This window comes from Sorex araneus, chromosome X, assembly GCF_027595985.1.
Source record: "Sorex araneus isolate mSorAra2 chromosome X, mSorAra2.pri, whole genome shotgun sequence".
In the NCBI taxonomy this organism is placed as follows: Eukaryota; Metazoa; Chordata; class Mammalia; order Eulipotyphla; family Soricidae; genus Sorex; species Sorex araneus.
In genome coordinates this window covers 70631195-70649626 of record NC_073313.1, presented here as the reverse complement: position 1 = coordinate 70649626, position 18432 = coordinate 70631195, and the positions used below count along the sequence as shown (strand labels likewise).

At 40.0% G+C, this 18432-nt stretch overlaps 1 protein-coding gene across 1 annotated transcript in view; it reads left to right on the top strand.

The window, feature by feature from the left end:
* Nucleotides 1-7625: 7625 nt before the first annotated feature.
* LOC101543290 (26S proteasome non-ATPase regulatory subunit 10-like) overlaps nt 7626-18432 on the top strand; it is an 86438-nt gene continuing 75631 nt past the window's right edge. Inside the window, 2 exon segments of the mRNA XM_055121103.1 lie at nt 7626-7719; nt 7896-8026. Coding sequence (XP_054977078.1) covers nt 7626-7719; nt 7896-8026 — 225 coding nt within the window.

The following is an 18432-nucleotide window of genomic DNA, read 5'->3' as shown; positions in this document are numbered from 1 at the left end:
AGTCTCCGCTGATGAAATCAAACATTCTTAAAACAAGTCACATTCAAGTATCCCTCAAAAGGTATTTATAGGATGCTTCACACAGGTGAACTCAGGTGAAAATTACATGTGCCTTATTTTATGCAAATAGTGTGTCACTACAGGACTTCATTACTTAAAGTGCTCCAAACAGAACTCATGTAGTTGTGTCATGCTCCTCTTCCAAACTAGAACAATATAATTGCAACAAAAAGTATTCTTCGAATTTTCTCTGATGAGCTTGCTTCTCAGTTTTTCTCGTGACACAAAGAACTAATAACAGGGTCGATATAATGTCTCAATGGCAATTCTCATACCATATCCCCCTCCTTCCTATATTTTTCTCACATTACATATTAATGTGTTTCTGCTCAAGTCAATTCAATTTATCAGTAAGCAAGAGGCATGAAACAAGGCTGATTTGCTGTGGATCTACTTACAAGTAAAGTGTAAAACTCAATTTTCAAGTTCAGTTTTCAATCAGATGCACATGAGAGGAACAATAACTGGTTTGGGGGATAGCACCATTTACAGAGGTTTAATCTGATGTAAATGCACATGAATAATGTTAAATGTTTGTGCAAAATTTGCATTTGTAAAATAAATATTTCCTTTTGTGTACCTATTACAAAGGGCTTTTGGGTTATAATCATGAATACAACAGCCTACAACGATCACAAAATTATAAAATCTGAAGAGATCCAAGAGAGTCTTCAGTGAAGTGGATTTTTAAACAATTGCGTGCGTATCTGTGTGAAGCAGCCTATGAATACCTTTTGAGGGATACTTGAATGTGACTTGTTTTAAGAATGTAATTTTAATTTCATGGCTTCTAGAGTTCATTGTAGAATAGCTCCACCCAGGATATCCAGAGCAGGCTACCCCATGGCACAGCACACCAATAGAGGTATGATTTTGAGCAAAAGTTTATCGAGGCCCTGTAGGTTCAAGAGAAGCTTCCATTATTTTCTTTCTACACAGAAGATTTAAATCCAGGGGAAGTACCAAGATTTAAGTTTATCTCCAAAGCCGATAAAAAATGGATGACACATTTCCAAAACAGCAGTTGTGGAAAGATTTTTTGTAACATTTTTTATTTTATAACAGTGGGTAGGGAATTTGCCTTTCACAAGGCCAACCCAGTTTCCATTCCTCTGTCCCTCTCGAAGAGCCTGGCAAGCTACCGAGAGCATCCCACTCACAATGCAGAGCCTGGCAAGCTACTCATGGCGTATTCAATATGCCAAAAACAGTAACAACAAGTCCACAATGAAGACGTTACTGGTGGCCACTTGAGCAGATAGATGAACAATGGGATGACAGTGGGACAGTGTAACAGTGCATTTAGACACTGTGGATTAAAAAGCTGTTCTTGATGCACTTGTTACAGGTCTTCAATATCCCAACAGAAACCCCATGGCCACTTTGACCTTCCCTCCACCACTGTTTCCGTTTTCCCAAACACCACCACTAAAGCCTGCCTCCATAGCAGGACCAAATATCATTTATTGTATATTGCTTATTACCTCTAAATGGCTAATGGAAATATGAAAAAAAATCCAGTGAAAGAAAATTTGTGAAAATTGTTTCTGTGTTAATGTCTTTGTTAGTCAAACTTAGTTGGATTCTATGAAATATTTCTATCCAATCTGGTGTGCTCCTACTCAGATGTTAGTATCTTAGAGTTTGGAGCTGTGGCTCCAGAAAATTCAGAATATTTAACTGGATAGTGAGCTTACATGGTGCTGGAGTGGAATGTGGGTACGGCTGCCTGAATTCTGGAAGTATGGAGAGGTAGAGAGAAGTCATCCATCCCAACTCCAAGAAAGTACAGAGTTTTCATCCCAAAAAATCCAGTGTACCTGAAATTTTCAGCTGCTTGGCATCTCTGTGAATCTCAGTTGTGAGGCAGTGCAGTACTGTCATAGTGCAGTACATAGCAGCTTTTGGTGTGTGAGTGCAGTTACCAGGGCTTTGATTTGATGTGAAATTGGTCCAGGCCCTCATGAGATCGCCCTGAAGGTCATAGCTGGGAACCTGTGTATCAGAGCTAGTTGATATAATTTGAGATGTCTGGAACAAGGCTGGTAGATGAGCTTACATAACAACAGAGATGAAACATAGGTGTGGCTGTATCAAATTACTTTTTTTAATTGAATAATCATGAGATACAGTTACAAGCTTTCTTGTTTGAGTTGTAATCATACAATGATCAAACACCCATCCCTCCACAAGTGTACATTCCCCACCACCAATCTCCCAGTATAGTCCTCCTTTCACAGCCTCCTACTGCCACCATGGCAGACAATTTCCCCCATGTTCTCTACTTTTGAGTATTATGGTTTGTAATATAGATACTGAGAGGTGATCATGTTGGGTCCTTTATCTACTTTCAGCATGCATCTCCCATCCCGATTGATCTCTCCAACCGTCATTTTCTTAGTGATCCTTTCTCTATTCCAGTTGCCTTCTCCCAGCTCATGAGGAAGGGTACCAACTATAGAGTGATATTCCTGGTCCTTGTGTCTGCTGTCCTTGGGTGTTAGTCTCATATGATGTTACTTTATATTCCACAAACAAGCGCAGTCCTCTTTTGTCTGTCCCTCTCTTTCTGACTCATTTCACTTAGCATGATACTCTCCATGTGTATCCACTTATATGTAAATTTCATGACTTCATCTCTCCTAAAAGCTGCACAGTATTTCATTGTGTAGATGTACCAATGTTTCTTTAACCAGTCATCTGTTCTCAGCACTCCGGTTGTTTCCAGACTCTGGCTATTGTAAACAGTGCTGTAATGACCATGCAGGTGCAGATGTCATTTCTACTGTGCTTTTTTGCACCCTTGGGATATATTCCCAGAAATGGTATTGCTCAATGGAATCACTGTGAGAAACAAGTCACGAGCTTTCTTGTTTGAGTTCCAATCAAACAAGATTTGATATGGAAGTGATATGGAAGCTCAATTTCTAGTTTTTGAAAGAATGTCCATATTGTTTTCCAGAAAGGCTGGACATATCTTTATCAAATGACTGCTCCAGCCTTTATCAAATCACTTTTACAGTAGAAAATTTCCTTCAAATGAAATCTTATAAGGAATTTCAATATATAAAATATATATGCTTGGAATAAATCTGTGCTCTTTTCTACCCCATGTCACCTTCATAATATTAATCATTTTGTATGGACATACCAAGAGATGGGTTAAGCTTATAGAATTGCTTTCCTGGGGTCACCTCAATCTCAGACTACAGTGCTCAGGCAAGATTAGTCTTTCCTATCCCTAGCAGGGTCCTAGTCTCGTTGTTGCTTTTGGATCATGACATGACATGTCCATGACCAAGCTCTTAACATATAGTTAAGCATTAGCACTTTGGCCAGGGTAGCACATAACTCACCGCTTGTCCAGGGTCCATCCCGTCCCTCATCGGGACCCTGCTTTTGGAGTTGCTAGGAAGTAAGGGCAGCTGAAGCTTAAGTCGAGAAAGCAGATGCCCGGGAGTGAATAATATTTGAAGTCAATTAAATCCCATGTTACCAAAGCATATTAACAACTGTCTTTCTTTGTCCATACAAAAAGGACATTACTCTAAAGTAAACTATTCAAAAGACATAAAAAGAGGAGAAAAGGCAATATTAACTTACAATACAAGTTCACTGTCCTAGCAAGGTCTGACTTTACAAATTAACAGAGTCTGATTAGGGGAAGAGCTGATTAACTAGTTGGGAAAGGGAGAATAGAAGTGATTACATATAGACAAAGGAGTGGGAGTGACTCGGGAGCACCTTAATGGGTGTGACTGATATACCTAAGCTCCTAGTGGCAAGGGGAGCAGGACATACCAATGCAGTCTAGAATTGTTTACAGATTATTACCAGATAAGCCCAAACTCTGTGGCAAGGGAGAAAGGGCAAACCAATGATATCCTACAGCCCAGAGCCAGTGAAAAATTAAACCACTCACAGCCAAATTTTCTAACTTCTGGGTAAAATCATAGCATAGCCAAATACAAGATACTATTAGGTTACCATGGTTTGCCCTAGCTTTTAATAAATCAGCAGGAAATGAACCCTTAATATATAAGCTATTTGTCCATTAATTTCTAAACACATTGTCTAAGTATTTGATATTGAAAGCTTAAAGTTAATTCTCTTTTCTTGAGATTTTTAGGAATACTGAATTATATTAGCATAATTCTTCATATATTATGCATTGGAAAAATTAATTTGATGCAGTTGTATATGTTAAGTCTACAGATTTATACTTTACTTTAAACTTTACTACTCTTTAATCTGAATATGTACATACCATAAAAATTATTATAAACAAAGAGCAATTTTGTACAGATCTTCGGGGTAAAACTATCAAAAGTGATAAAGTTGTATATGCCTTTAATATTTGAAGCTAATATTTGCAAGCCTTAGTTACTAAAATTGATATATAGTGCTTAATATAGCTAAGCAAGAATAACTTGGCCATGGAGCCAGAGACACAGTACCCTACTTTGATCCCTGGCACCACATATGTTCCTCTGAGCACCTTCAGTACTGATTCCTCAGAATAGAGACAGGAGTATTCCCTGAGTAAATCCAAGTAGTAATATTATCTGTATATGTGGGAAAATTGCTAACTTAAAATATGTCTTTAGTAAATGATTAATTTCATGGTAAGGGCTCTTAAGGCCAGAGGAATATAGCCTCTGAGAGGTAACCGCATGTAAACTTGACTTGTAAGGGCATCCCCAGAGAAGATAGAATTTATGGAGAAGGTAAAATTCAGATACACCAACAGTTTTCTGGACCAGTTTTTAGTAACTTTCCTAATTGACCTTTCTGTATTTTTGAAATGATAATTTGTATTTGTTTCTTTTAACTGTTATTATTGATTGGGATTCTTTGATTTATAGCACTGCTATTGGTGGCTTTCCATGCACATAATGTCACCACCACACCCATCACTAATGTACCCACCTCCCTTTGCCAAAGACCTTAAACTTTATTCTCTTTGGTCCTCAAGCTTCACCAAGTCAATTTCTTGATTTGTTTATCTACCGTGTTGTTTCCCGCTTTGTTCCAATTGATGTCAGTGGATGCCATGGGTAGTTTATGTGGGGCGAAGAGCAGAAAGATAGTCACTTTCTCCCGATCTGCCTCTGCCACCCTGGGACCCAGGGTTACTGAGTTCTTGTCTTGCCTTGCAGAAAAGAATTTTAGGAGTAGATGAGCTGTGAAGTAAAAACAGATTTTATTTGGAAGATTTTTTAGGAAGGGGAAGGAGGAAGAGAAAGTGAAGAGAGAGTAACAGGAGAACAGAGGGTAATCAGGAGGACCCAGGCTTCTCTAAGGCAGAGAGAGCCTCTACGCACATCCCAGCATTAGTTAGGAAAGTACACATCTCAAGAGGGGAGATGCGGGTGACACATATGCTCAACCACCACATGTTCTCGGCCACATGGACATAAGCAGCACATGGGCTCAAGCAGCCTATGCAATTCCTTTGTTCAAGGTGGCTTTTATAGGAGAAATTCAACCTGCCCCCATGTGGGACTTCTACCTACATCAAAGTCTGTTGCTAGAGAGGTTGCCAAGGGGGTGGTGTAAGGTTGGGAGTGGTTAATGGTGTTTTTTGAAATTCCTTTTATGGCCTTTTGTTTCTGCTGCAGCTTCTTTCAGAGAAGGGTCCAACCCTCTCTGGGTCTGTTGATGCCAAGTGAAAGTCTTATCAGGCCTTAGTTTTGGTTTTCTGCGAAGTTGGCTGTTTGCAACTTCAGGGCTATTGATATTATTGTTTTCCAGGAAATTCATTGCCATTGCTTTGAGGGAGGACGCCTTCCCTATCTACCTGCCTGCCTACATCACTGGCTTTCTGTGTATCTTAATGTCTCACATATGCTAGAGGTCATCCTGTATCTATCCCTTTCCTTTTGACAGACTTGACTCACCATGATATTTTGTAGCTACATTCCTTTGCTGCACATTGCATGAATTTTATTTCTTTCTTAGAATTGCATATAAACAATGACCTTTCCTTCCCCGCACCACACTCCACTCCCCCTCAATGTACTCTTTAGCAAAAACATTTAATAACTGTATCTAAGATCATGTCATTAAGTTGCTCTGCTGGGTCCCCCCTGTACACACAGGAGGTTTTCGTATTATTAATAAATTACTCCTTTTTCTCTTATCAATCTGTCTCATGCCTATTTAATAACCTGTGGAAAACCATAACACCCAAAAGGAGAGAGAAAGTAAGAGGGAAAGTGTCTGCCACAGAGGCAGGTGGTGGGAAGAGGTGGGGGTGGCGGGAAGGACACTCGGAACATTGGTAGTGGAGAATGGGCACTGGTGGAGGGATGGGTACTCGAACATTGTTTGATTGAAATGTAATCACGAAAGCTGGTAAGCCTGTAACTATATCTCAAAGCGATTCATTAAAATGAAAATAATAATAATCACTGTCACTGTCATCCCGTTGCTCATTGATTTGTTCGAGTGGGCACCTACTGGTCTCTCATTGTGAGACTTATTGTTACTGTGTTTGGCATATCCAATACACCACGGGTAGCTTGCCAGGCTCTGCCATGCAGACGAAATACTCTCGGTAGCTTGCCGGGTTCTCCGAGAGGGGCAGAGGAATGGAACACAGGTCAGACACGTGAAAGTGCCCTACCACTGTGCTATCTCTCCAGCCCAATAATTAATAATAATAATAATAATAATAATAATAATAATAATAATAATAATAATAAACTACTTGCCAAGTCTATTAAGAACCAAGAGGAGTACATGATGATTTCTTTTGTGGGCCTAAACCAACATGATCCTTACTGTGATGAACTTTTATCTTTTCGGGAGTTTCCTGACCCTCGGAACTAGAAATTAGTCTGATGCTAATAGAAATACTCTATCTCCCTTATAAGTGAAACCTGAATGTTAAAGACAATAACAGAAATCCCACTTTCGAATGTATTATACATTATCAGCTGCCTAGCAGCATTTAAATTCGATTCACAAAACCACTTTAAATTAAGGCAGCATTAAAAAGGAACCTGTCAATGTCAGTAGTGAGAAGCGACCACAATTAAATATTACGGTGGGTTCCAAATTTTAAGGTGGCTGCATTCAGTGTAATAAGATGACAATATTGTCTATTAACATAACTTCTGACAAGGCATTCGCTACTTGTAAGTATGCTAATGTATTATATTAAAGGCTTCCCATTGCCTTTTTAATTTTTCTATACTGACCTACATTTTGTTACACTAATGACATAGATGAATAAGAGAAAACTGGCATACTACTTTTACCCTTGGGATTAGTTTCATCTGTTATTTTCCAACAGTACATTCTGAAAAGCACACTGAAGTATATTTAACTTGCTTTCAAAATGATATTCTGCCTTAAGTATTATCCTCCAAAACATTCAAAAGAGATCTATCTATGGATAAGGTCATCACAAGCAGATGCCAAATGAGAACCTAGAGTCAAGTAGGAAGATTATTAAATTCAAATAAAGTTGTTTCTTTCCATGAAGAGAAGCAGCTGTTCACAAGAACAGATTGCATTTCCAATTGGCAGAAGGGCTACTGTTCTAATAATGCTTAAAGATGGCACACAGATCCTCAGATAAAATCTATTACTTCCGAGAAGGAATTTTTGAAGAAAGGAGCCCACGCAAATGTCACCTGTTTGAGAAGATCTGTCAGTGGGATGTATATGAGTGAACCCAGATCCAAGTCACAAAAATTCAGTTGGCTAGAGTAAGTTCAAATAAAGCCAGAGCTAGATTCAATCTAACAGTCATCCTGTCCTCCACACTTCATGGTAGTTGCATATTTCCTTCTTACCTATATAATCTGTATTTTATTATTTCACAGTTTCTCAGTATGAGATTTACGTTCTTCCCATGTCCATTTTTTCTTCTCTTCATGGTAATCGTTTCAGCTCTGCTTTTGAAATCTCAGTGCGAACTTGCTTTAACTATTCAATGACTTTCATGCCTCCAAATGTAAGCTTCTGAAACCTGGGATTTTCATTTATTCTGTTGCTCGTGTGTCTCTACAGTAACCAAGAATGTGCTTGTTCCTAATAGACATCAAACAACTATTTATTGAATGAATTTACTAATTTGTTGCCATGGTAACAGATTATCCTTCACCTGAAGGATAGCTTTCATAATACAGACCTAAACTTCCATTCAAGGATGTTCTCTAATCATCTCTTTTATTAAGTATTCAATATTTTCTCACTGCAAAAGAAGCCTGCCACGTTTATAGAGGCTGCACACAGTTTCTTGCCACTAGGAGTACTCAAACATGACCATTCCTTCCATTAAACCAGTAAAGAATTCTATAGTGAGTTGGATAACAAGAGGATTTCTTACAAGATGTGACAATAATCATGCGAGTGATATTCTATTACCCTGTCCTGTTCTATGGGTTAGACATTAATCATGGCTCTTGATCATATACACAGAAATTATAAAAAAGGTGTATCCTGGAGGCAGAGATTAGAGGATCATACTTGTGTCTGTGTGTTATAATGGCATTTCATCTTGCTAGATGGCAATGCCATATACTAAACTGAGGAACAAATGTGTATGGAGCAAATACATAGTGTGATTAAGAGGTAGGTCTGAAGATCACCAGTTCCATAATGTGAGTCTTGAATTTAAAGCACCTTTATGGCATAATTTTACAGACAAAAAGAGAAGGTTATACAAAACTGGAATTTGTAATAGTACTTCAGACTGAGGAAATAACTGGTTGTCAACATGTTTGTTTTTGAAATATGGCAATGGAAGAGATCACTAAGGAAGTGGTAGGAAGTGTTCAAAGGGACTCCGATATTTAAAACACTTAAAAGAGTCTCTTATGCATCAGTAACAGTGATTTGAGTTTGCTGGGATGTGTGTCTGAACCTTACCATGCTATCTGCCCTTGGACAACAAGCAGACTTGAATTCTGTTTACACCAGGATTATATCTTACTCATCAGTGTGTCTCCAGAGACAGAATAATTGTCTGCATGTAATAGGTGATAACTTTATTAGAAACAAGGATCTAGGACTGGGCAGATAGCTAAAGCAAGGGAGCATATGGAAAGCATGAACGAGACACTGATTTCCAACTCTGACACTGCATAGTACCCTAAGAACTGTAGTTGTACCCTTGCTCGCTACTGAATACTTTTAGTTATGGTGCTAGTATTTCCTGTGCAGCACTGCATCAGCAGGTCTGAGCTTTGAGTTCAAATTATCAGCCCCACATTGCTAGGATCAGAAATTACTGGGAACAGCCTGAGTTTTCTATGACTCACTAGAGATGACTCATATGCAAACTTTTACAGCGACAGAGAGACAGTGCCAGCTTAAGGTGTTTGATTTGCCTATGGCCAAGCCCAGTTCCATCTTCAGTGCCACATATGGTACCCTGAGAACTTTCATGGGTGATTCCTCAGCACAGAGCTAGGAGTAAGCCATGAACACTGTTGGGTGTGCCCCTCATACACACAAAAATTATTCAGAGCCAAAGAAAAGACTCAATACACCTAGTGCATTTTTTTTGCATGAGAAAGGATTGGGTTCAATCTACTACTGCTTTGGTCCCCTGGGCACTGCTGAGTGTAATATCTGGACAATCAGCTGGTCATCACCCCCAACATGGTCTCCAAACAAAGCAATGGCAACAAAAGCAAACCAAAAATTGACTGCAAACTCTGGAATTACCTCCATTAACTGTGATAAATAGAGGCATAAACACACACAACACACACATCCATAGACCAGATCTACTGTATTTTTCCTTATCTAAGTTGTGCTTAATCCTCATCTACTTCATGACATTTAAATAGACTTCCTCTATAGTGCAGTTATGCTTTCAGATTTAACAACATTACAGATTTAACAAAATTGTTTTTATTAAAAAGAACAGATCACTTTGTATGATCAATAAAAGAACCCACTCCAGAAAACACAAAATATATCACATCTAGTACAGATTTTGTACTAACATAATTCTTTGTTTTTTAAATAATTTATATGATGAGAAAATTCAACATGTCATTAGAAATCAATGGCTTCTCTTAAATATATCCTGTCTGAAGGATATTTGTGTTAGTTAACTGGAAAATGAATACAGGCTAATGGTCAGGGGTTTTCAAGAAATTAAAGAATATAGATACTAAAAATATTCTTGTAGCTGCCAGAGAGATAGTGCAGCATGTAAAGTGCTTGCCTTGCATGCAGCCAAACTGGGTTTCGATCCCTGGCATCCTATATGGTCCCTGGAGCACTGCCAGAATTGATTGCCCAGGAAAGAGCTACGAGTAACCCCTAAGCATCTCTGGGTGTGGCCCCAACACAAAAAAGAAAATATTCTTGCTAAGGTCTTTCACTAAAAATATTTCTAAACTCAAAATACATGCTTAAAAAGTTTTACTTAAGAGCTATCATCCTCCACAATCTTCACCACAATCTTAGCCCTTCCAAGGAGCTAATAATAAAGAAGAAATCTCCAGGAGCTCCCCCCACCCCCATCTCTGTTTTTTTGTTGCCCCAGCAGCCATCACCAGGGCCCCAGGAGGAGATGAGAGCTGTCACAATATGCGTGATGAGAGAGGAAAAAACTGACACAGCATCGCTGCTGCAGGTAGCCTCTGTGAAGCCTAGAGCAGCCCGCAGCCCCTGAGGAAGCTAAGAGGAGAGAGAAGAGCTGCCAGAATCTCCAGTGGATCACCATCACAGACATCATCTGTCACTTGCGCAGAGCCTCTCTCCCCAGCTCAGAGCAGAGAAGCAGAGAGTCTAAGGGATGCAGGGAATCCACTGGTAACCAGATCTTCTCTTCCCCTTCACATCTGACGGCCTACACTGGTCCTGTTCCCAGCAGAACCATCCAATAATTGACTACAGAGTCCAGGACTGCATTAGGTGGGGAATATGAAGCAGGGACTGACTTCCAGACCACCTGTGACCTGAGAGCTGAACTAGTGAAAGAGAGGTGGTGTAACTCTGGGAGGCGGCATGGCATCCACAGGTTAGAGCCTATCAGTTGATCCAAGGAACTTGTCCTGGTAAAACAATGAACATAGGGGTGCAGATTGTGTGTCTGATCTGTGTTTTGGGGCCCTCAGGGTATATTCACAGGAGTGGTATTGCTGGATCTGAGGTTAGGTAAGATAGAGAAGAGACCACTATGACAAAAATAGCTGGGGATGGTCACTCTGGACAAGATCTGAGAGTTAAGAGTAGATAAGGGATATTCTGGATAACCTTTCAGTATCTGTATTGCAAATCATAGTGCCCAAAGGGAGAGAAAGACAGAGACAGAGAGAAAGAGACAAAGAGAAAGAGAGAGAAAGAAGAGAGAAGGAAAGTATATGCCAAAAAGCCATAAAAAGGGTGGAGGATGGGGGGTGATGGGAAGGAACCTGTTGACACTGGTGCTGGAAAATATACACTGTTGGAGGGATGGGTATTGGGATACTGTATGACTAGAATTCAATTATGAACAGTTTTGTAATGCTCTAAAAATTAAAAAATTATTTTAAAAAAACCCACATCTAAAATCTGTGCTTAAAGGGGGATATTTTCCTTCTAAGTTCAGGCACAAGACAGAGATGTTCACTGTCACCGCTACGATTCATTATCAGAAAAATTAGACATAGAGAGAAATTAAAGAAAATCAAATTGGTAAAGGAGTCACAATGTACCAGTTAGCAGGTATTGATATTTTACATAGAAAACTCTAAAGACTTCATCAAAAAAACCTCTTAGAATCAACCTGTATACAGTAAAGTAGAAGGCTATATGGTCAATGTACTGAAATCTGTTGCATTATGATATACGTTAACAGCCATATAGGAAAGTAGTAATAAAGCTATTCCATTTATTACCATGCCAATACAGCTCAAATATCTACACATCAATTTAACAAAGACAGTAAAAAACTTATTTAGTGAAAACTACAAATCACTTCAGAAAAGTCAGAGAGAGTAGAGAGGTTAAGGCTCTTGTTATGTACGTGTTAGACCTTGGTTTGATCGCTGACTTTATATATGGTCCCCTGAGCACCTCCAAGAGTTATTCCTGAACACAGAACCAGGAATAAGCCCTGAGCTTAGCTGGGTGTGGTTCCTAATGAAAAATAAGCAAATAAACAAAAGAATTTGTTCTCGAAGCAATAAAAGACACAATTTCTTTTTTAAGAATCAACATTGTTAAAATGACTATCTTACTAAAGTAAGTTACAAAATCAATACACATTTCTTTAATATTTCCATAACAGTTATCAAGGACATAAAACAAATACTTTTAAAATTAATCATATGTGGGCTGGAGTGATAGCACAGTGGGTAGGGCGTTTGCCTTGCATGCGGCCAACCCGGATTCAATTCCCAGCATCCCATATGGTCCCCTGAGCACAGCCAGGGGTAATTCCTGAGTGCAGAGCCAGGAGTGATCCCTGTGCATTGCCAGGTGTGACCCAAAAAGCAAAATAATAAAATTAAATAAAATTAAATTAATCATATGGAACCACAAAAGCCTCAGAAATACCAAAGAAAACATGAGAAAAATTAAAATGGTAAGTCCCAGATTGTAAACTATATTACAAAGCTTTAATAATCAAAATTTCACAGTATTAAAACAAAGAAGAACAATGAGTGTTCTGAGTTGAGGTCCAGAGTAAATGCTCAGAAGTGTAGACAGTTAATGTATCACTAAATGGCTGGATTCCAAAGCTGAGCAAGGCGAGTTTAACACACAGTAGTCAGAGCACTTGATAACCATACGCAAAGAGTGAAATTAGCCTTTTATCGCATGGCCTATACAAAGTTAATTCAAAATGAATCAGAGACCTGTATATCAAATCTAAAATCGAGGAAAATATGGGAAGGTGTCTCTCCATGAAACTGACCTCAGAGGAATCTTCAATGATACAACCCAACAGACAACCAAAATAAGAGTACATTTAAGTGGGACTAAATCAAAGTAAAAAGCTTCTGCAGTTCAAACTAAGTGAGACCTAAAGTGAAGACACCCTACTGAATGAGAAAGAAAATGTTAATACATTGTACATCAAAGAAAGGGCTAATATCTAAGAAATACAAAACTCTTTTTCAAAACTCAGAAACAGAAACAAACAACACCATTAAAGAATGACCAAAGAATGGGGAGAGAAGATGAATGGACACTTCTCCTTAAAAGACACAAAAATGCCCAACAGTCATATGAGAGAGTGGTGGGCATACGCTGCCCATACCCATGTGCCACTGAGCATGTGCAGTGTCCAAGAACATGTTGCCCACAACTCTCCTCTTGAGATGGTTGCCTTCATATTTTCCTGTCTAATGCTGGGATGTTTACTTGGGTTCCCTGTGTTCTGGAGAAAGCTTTATTTTCTCTTGACTGTGTTATTCCTTCTCCCTCCACCCCCTAAATACATGAAACAACTTTCAAATAAAACCAATTTTTTACTTCTCTGCTCATTTTCTCCCGAATCCTTTTTTTTTTTAGCTTTGTGGGTCACACCTAGCAATGCTCAGGGGTTACTCCTGGCTTTGCACTCAGGAATTTCTCCTGGTGGTGCTCGGGGGACTATATGGGATGCTGGGGATAGAACCTGGGTTGGCAGCGTGCAAGGCAAACACCCTATCCATTGTGCTATTGCCCCAGCCCCTCCTGAAATTCTTTTCGAGAGAAAGGCAAGAATCTGAAAGGCCTGCATCAGGTCTAGGACCGACTTCCGTTTCCCGCAAGGAGCTCTATTCACAGTCCTAGATTTCCCCAGCCGTTGCCTGCGTGGCAGAGGTGAATAGAGAGAAAGTAGCAGATCTCCTTCTTGACGCTGCCTCTTCTCTCCTCCCCACTTCACAGAAGTCACCCAGGGACCCCACTGGCATCATTAAGTGGTGACCAGAAAAGGATAATGAGGATGCAGTGAAGAACTTCAAGAGGAAGGAGGAAAACCTCCTGTGGGGATGTTTCCTCTTGGGGAAGCATGTCAAGTCCTCCCACTTGAGATGCTGTGTGAACGTGTGGTCTCTGTGAAGAGGCTCCCCCGCCCTTGTATGTCTCCTGTGCCACCAGCCACAGTAAGAAGCACACAAGCAAAACTCACTAGTGTTTAAGAACTTGAAGATTAGTGTGTGTGTGGGGGGGGGGGAGCGCCATGGCATAGATCTACCCCGAGGCAGGACCCTTTACCCCTATCTCTGCTCTTAGCCCAGCAAAGGGGAGAACCACCCAGAGGAAATCCGGGTGTTAATGAGGCCAGCACCCAGGGTTTGGTCTCAGCTAATTAAAGACCCACGGAAAGAATCCGTGAAAAGAAACTGCAAGGGAGCAAGGAAGAACATGTTGCTCTCCTGATCCAGAAGCAGGTCTTCCAAAGCCATGGCGCTCTAGGCGAGGCCTGGCGTGCAGCTGTGTTCATGTCTAAGGCCAGGTCACACCCCACGGGTGCTTGTAGTACAGTCACTGACAAAGACATCCAATCCAAGGATTCTCTGACAACTTCTAGGGACTCGTGCCATGGAGTGGGATAGCATCTTCTCCTGTGACTTTTAGGGTTTCCTTGCCAGGGCGTGGGGTGGCGTCTGCTCCTGCAATTTTGAAGGGATTAAAGGCTCCTGGCCCCAGATGACAGATAACGGAAAGTTACACTGGAGATGTATGTCAAAAGAGTTAATGTCCTCATGGGAACAATTAAAGAATTCCTGAGAGAGTGGCAAAGATCCTGTGTTTTAGCTTTTCCTTTCCATAGATTCTTGCTACTCAGAAGTTTGAAAAGTTAGGCCACAATTCTGAAATGTCCCCCTTTGTGGTATTTGGTGATATCCCTGCAGTTTCAAAGGTTCAAGGATCCTTAGGAACTGCACAAAACTTCCATTTCTCACCACTTCCTTATAGAAGGAATCTAGGACACTTTTCTTAGGTTTGTTAATGAGTCAGCTACTCATAACAGACCTGCAGCACTGTAGCACTGTCGTCCCGTTGTTCATCGATTTACTCGAGCAGGCACCAGTAATGTCTCCATTGTGAGACTTGTTACCATTTTTGGCATATCGAATACTCCACGGGTAGCTTGCCAAGCTCTGCCATGCAGGCGGGATACTTTCTGTAGCTTGCCAGGCTTTCCGAGAGGGACAGAGGAGTCGAAACTGGGCTGGCCGCGTGCAAGGCAAAAGCCCTACCTGCTGTGCTATCGCTCCAGTCCTAGAGGGGGAAAATAAATGGCCTTTTAAAAACTCAGTCTCTGCTACAAAGAGCAACTGCAACTTTAGTGGTTTCTGAAAATGGGGAATTATGTGAAATTGTGGAGAATAAAAGTAGTGAACCTGAAAAGCCCAGATTCTTTTTTTAATTTATTTTTTAAATTGAATCGTCATGAGATACACTTACAAAGTTTGCATGATTCAATAGAACATTAACAATGTTCCAACACCCATCCCTCTACCAGTGTTCATATCCCACCCCAATATTTAACTTACACCTCTTGCCCACCCCTCCTACCCGCCTCTATAGCAGGTACATTTCTTCTCTCTCTCTCCCTCCCTCCCTAGTTCCCTCCCCCCCTCTCTCTTTGGGCATTATGGTTTGCAATACTACTTGGAGACCATCATGTTTGGTTCTTTACCCACTTTCAGCACTCATCTCCCATCCAGAGTCATCCCTCCAACCATCATTGTCATAACGTCCCTTTTCTATCCCAACGGCCCTCTTGCCAGCCCTTGAGGCAGGCTTCCAACCATGGACCAATTCTCCTGGCCCCTGTTTCTACTATCTTTGGGTGTCAGTCCCATACTATGTTCTATTTTTAAATATATAGATCCCACAAATGAGTTCTGTCATTCCATGCCTGTCCCTATCCTTTGGATATATTTCACACAGTATGATACTCCTCATGTGCATCCATTTATAAGCAAATTTCATCGCTTCATTTTTTTCTAAAAGCTGTATAGAATTCCACTGTGTAGATGTGCCAGTTTAACCAGCTTGTTTGTTCTTGAGCACTCAGGTTGTTTTCAGTTTCTGGCTGCTGTGAACAATGCTGAAATAAACATATAATTTCTGGTGTCATTTCTGCTGTGTGTTTTTGCACCCCAGAGGGGCATATTTCCAGAATTGGCATTGCTGAATGATATAGAATCTCAAATTCTAGTTTTTTGGGGAATGCCTATTTTGTTTTCCAAAAAGGCTGGACTAGTTGGCATCCTCACCAACAATGAGTGAGGCTACCTTTCTCCTCACATCCACAACGGCACTGGTTACTCTTGTTTTTTTCTTTTTTTTTTGATGTGTGTCAGTCTCTGTGATGTGAGATGACATCTCATTGTTTTTTTGATTTGCATCTCCCTGATGATTAGTGATTGTAGAGCATTTTTCATGTTTTTTTGCCATTTGTATTTCTTCTTTGAGAAATTTTCTGTTCAGTTCTTTTCCCAATTTTTGGAATGGGTTGGAGGCTTTTTTCTTATAAAGTTCTACTAGTGCCTTACATATATTGGATAATGACCCCTTATCTGATGTATTTGTAAATAATTGTCCCATTCCATGGGCTGTGTCTGTATTTTCATCATCATTTCTTTTCAGGCGCTGAAGCTTCTTAGTTTAAAGCAGTCCTATTTGTTTATCTTTGCTTCTACTCATTTGGTCAGTGGCATTTCATCTTTAAAGATGCCTTCAGTATATGGAGGTTTCCGCCTATGTTTTCCTCCATGTACCTTATAGATTCAGGTATGATGTTGAGGTCTTTAATCCACTTTGATGTGAGTTTTGTGCCTGGCGTTAGACAGAGATCCTAGTTCTTTTTTTCATGTAGCTGTCCAGTTTTCCCAGCACCACTTGTTGAAGATGCTTTCTTTGCTTCACTTCACATTTCTTTCTCCTTTGTCAAATTGGACTGTATTCTTAACTATTCATTCCTTCCAGTACATGGAAATTCATGGTATTTTTAAGGTAACTTAATTTTTTGTCAGCTTTATCACTGGGTATCAAACCTACTCTTGACCTGAAGAAAACTTTATCAGCAAACGTGAAAGTCTTGATGTTTCATGGTAATTTTTGTGTTTTAAACATTTTTACATCTGTGTTTTCCTATAAATCAGAATTAGGGGAAAAACTTTTTTCTGTTTGGGTCACACCCAGCTATGTACAGCAGGGGTTACTCCAGGCTCTGCATTCAGGAATTACACCTGGCAGTGCTAGGGGTACCGTGTAGGATCCTGAGGATCAAACTTGGGTAGGCGGCATGCAAGGTAAACACCCTACCCTCTGTACTATTGCTCCAGTTCCCAGAAAGAACTTTTTAATATGCTTTAGTTTATTCATAATGTGAAGAAAACTTTTTGCCCAGACTAGTATGTATTTTTAAGATCTTTAAATATGAACATCCTAAGCCTTTTTGGACATCTATAGAAATGATGTCATACTTGAATTCATAGAGCTTTGCAGAGATAGTGGTCTTTAACAAATACTGCAGAGTAAAATTGTCTCATGCTAAATGAGACAATCATCAGAAATTGATTCCAAATTTCTTTCAAGAGCAAACTCTACGAAGTTCAGTAAAATCAGGAAGTTAAATCTGTAAGACATGACTTAGGAGTATAGATGTGTACATTAAGAAAGAAAAATAATAGACAGAGATGCCATCATTGGGGAGAAAGAAATGAATTCTGCTAAAGTGAAACTGATTGATTCTGAATTGCAGTGAATTAAGTTAAAGGGCAGAATGAATTTTTTTAAAATATTTGTTTATTTTTATTTATTTATTTATTTTTAAAAATTTTATCACCATGTGGAAAGTTACAGAGTTCTCAGGTTTATGTCTCAGTTATACCGTATTCAAACACCATCCCTTCACCAGTGCCCATATTCCACCACCAAAATCCCCGGTATACCCCCCGCCCCCCACCCCAACTGTATAACTGATGAATTTCATTTCATTTTCTCTTCACCTTGATTACGTTCCATATTTCAACACAAAACTCACTATTGTTGTGGAAGTTATATCCCCAAACAAGATAACCCTAATAAGGAGGCATTTGATAATTAGTTTTCCATTAAAAGATTGTATGTTTTCAGGTTTTAGGAAAAGTCACGCGGCTGCATTAGCTCGGATGTGTCCCAGTCCCGAATCCTAGAGCCGTGTTAGTTGCTGCTCAGTGTCGCCAGGGCTCCATCTGGAGAAGGTGTGCTGGCGGCACCTCCTCCTTCCGGCCCCCGGTGTTGCTGGCCCCGATTCGGGTCCGGAGCATTGTCCGGGCCGCGTTGCTCACCAGAATGCCTGCCGCTTCTCTGTGGATTGTGGCAAGATGGCGCCGAGGGTGCCAGAATGAATATTTAAAAAAATGTGTAGAAGGTATGATGTTGTATTTTAAGGAAAGAAAAATATATCTGCAGAATTCTTCTAAT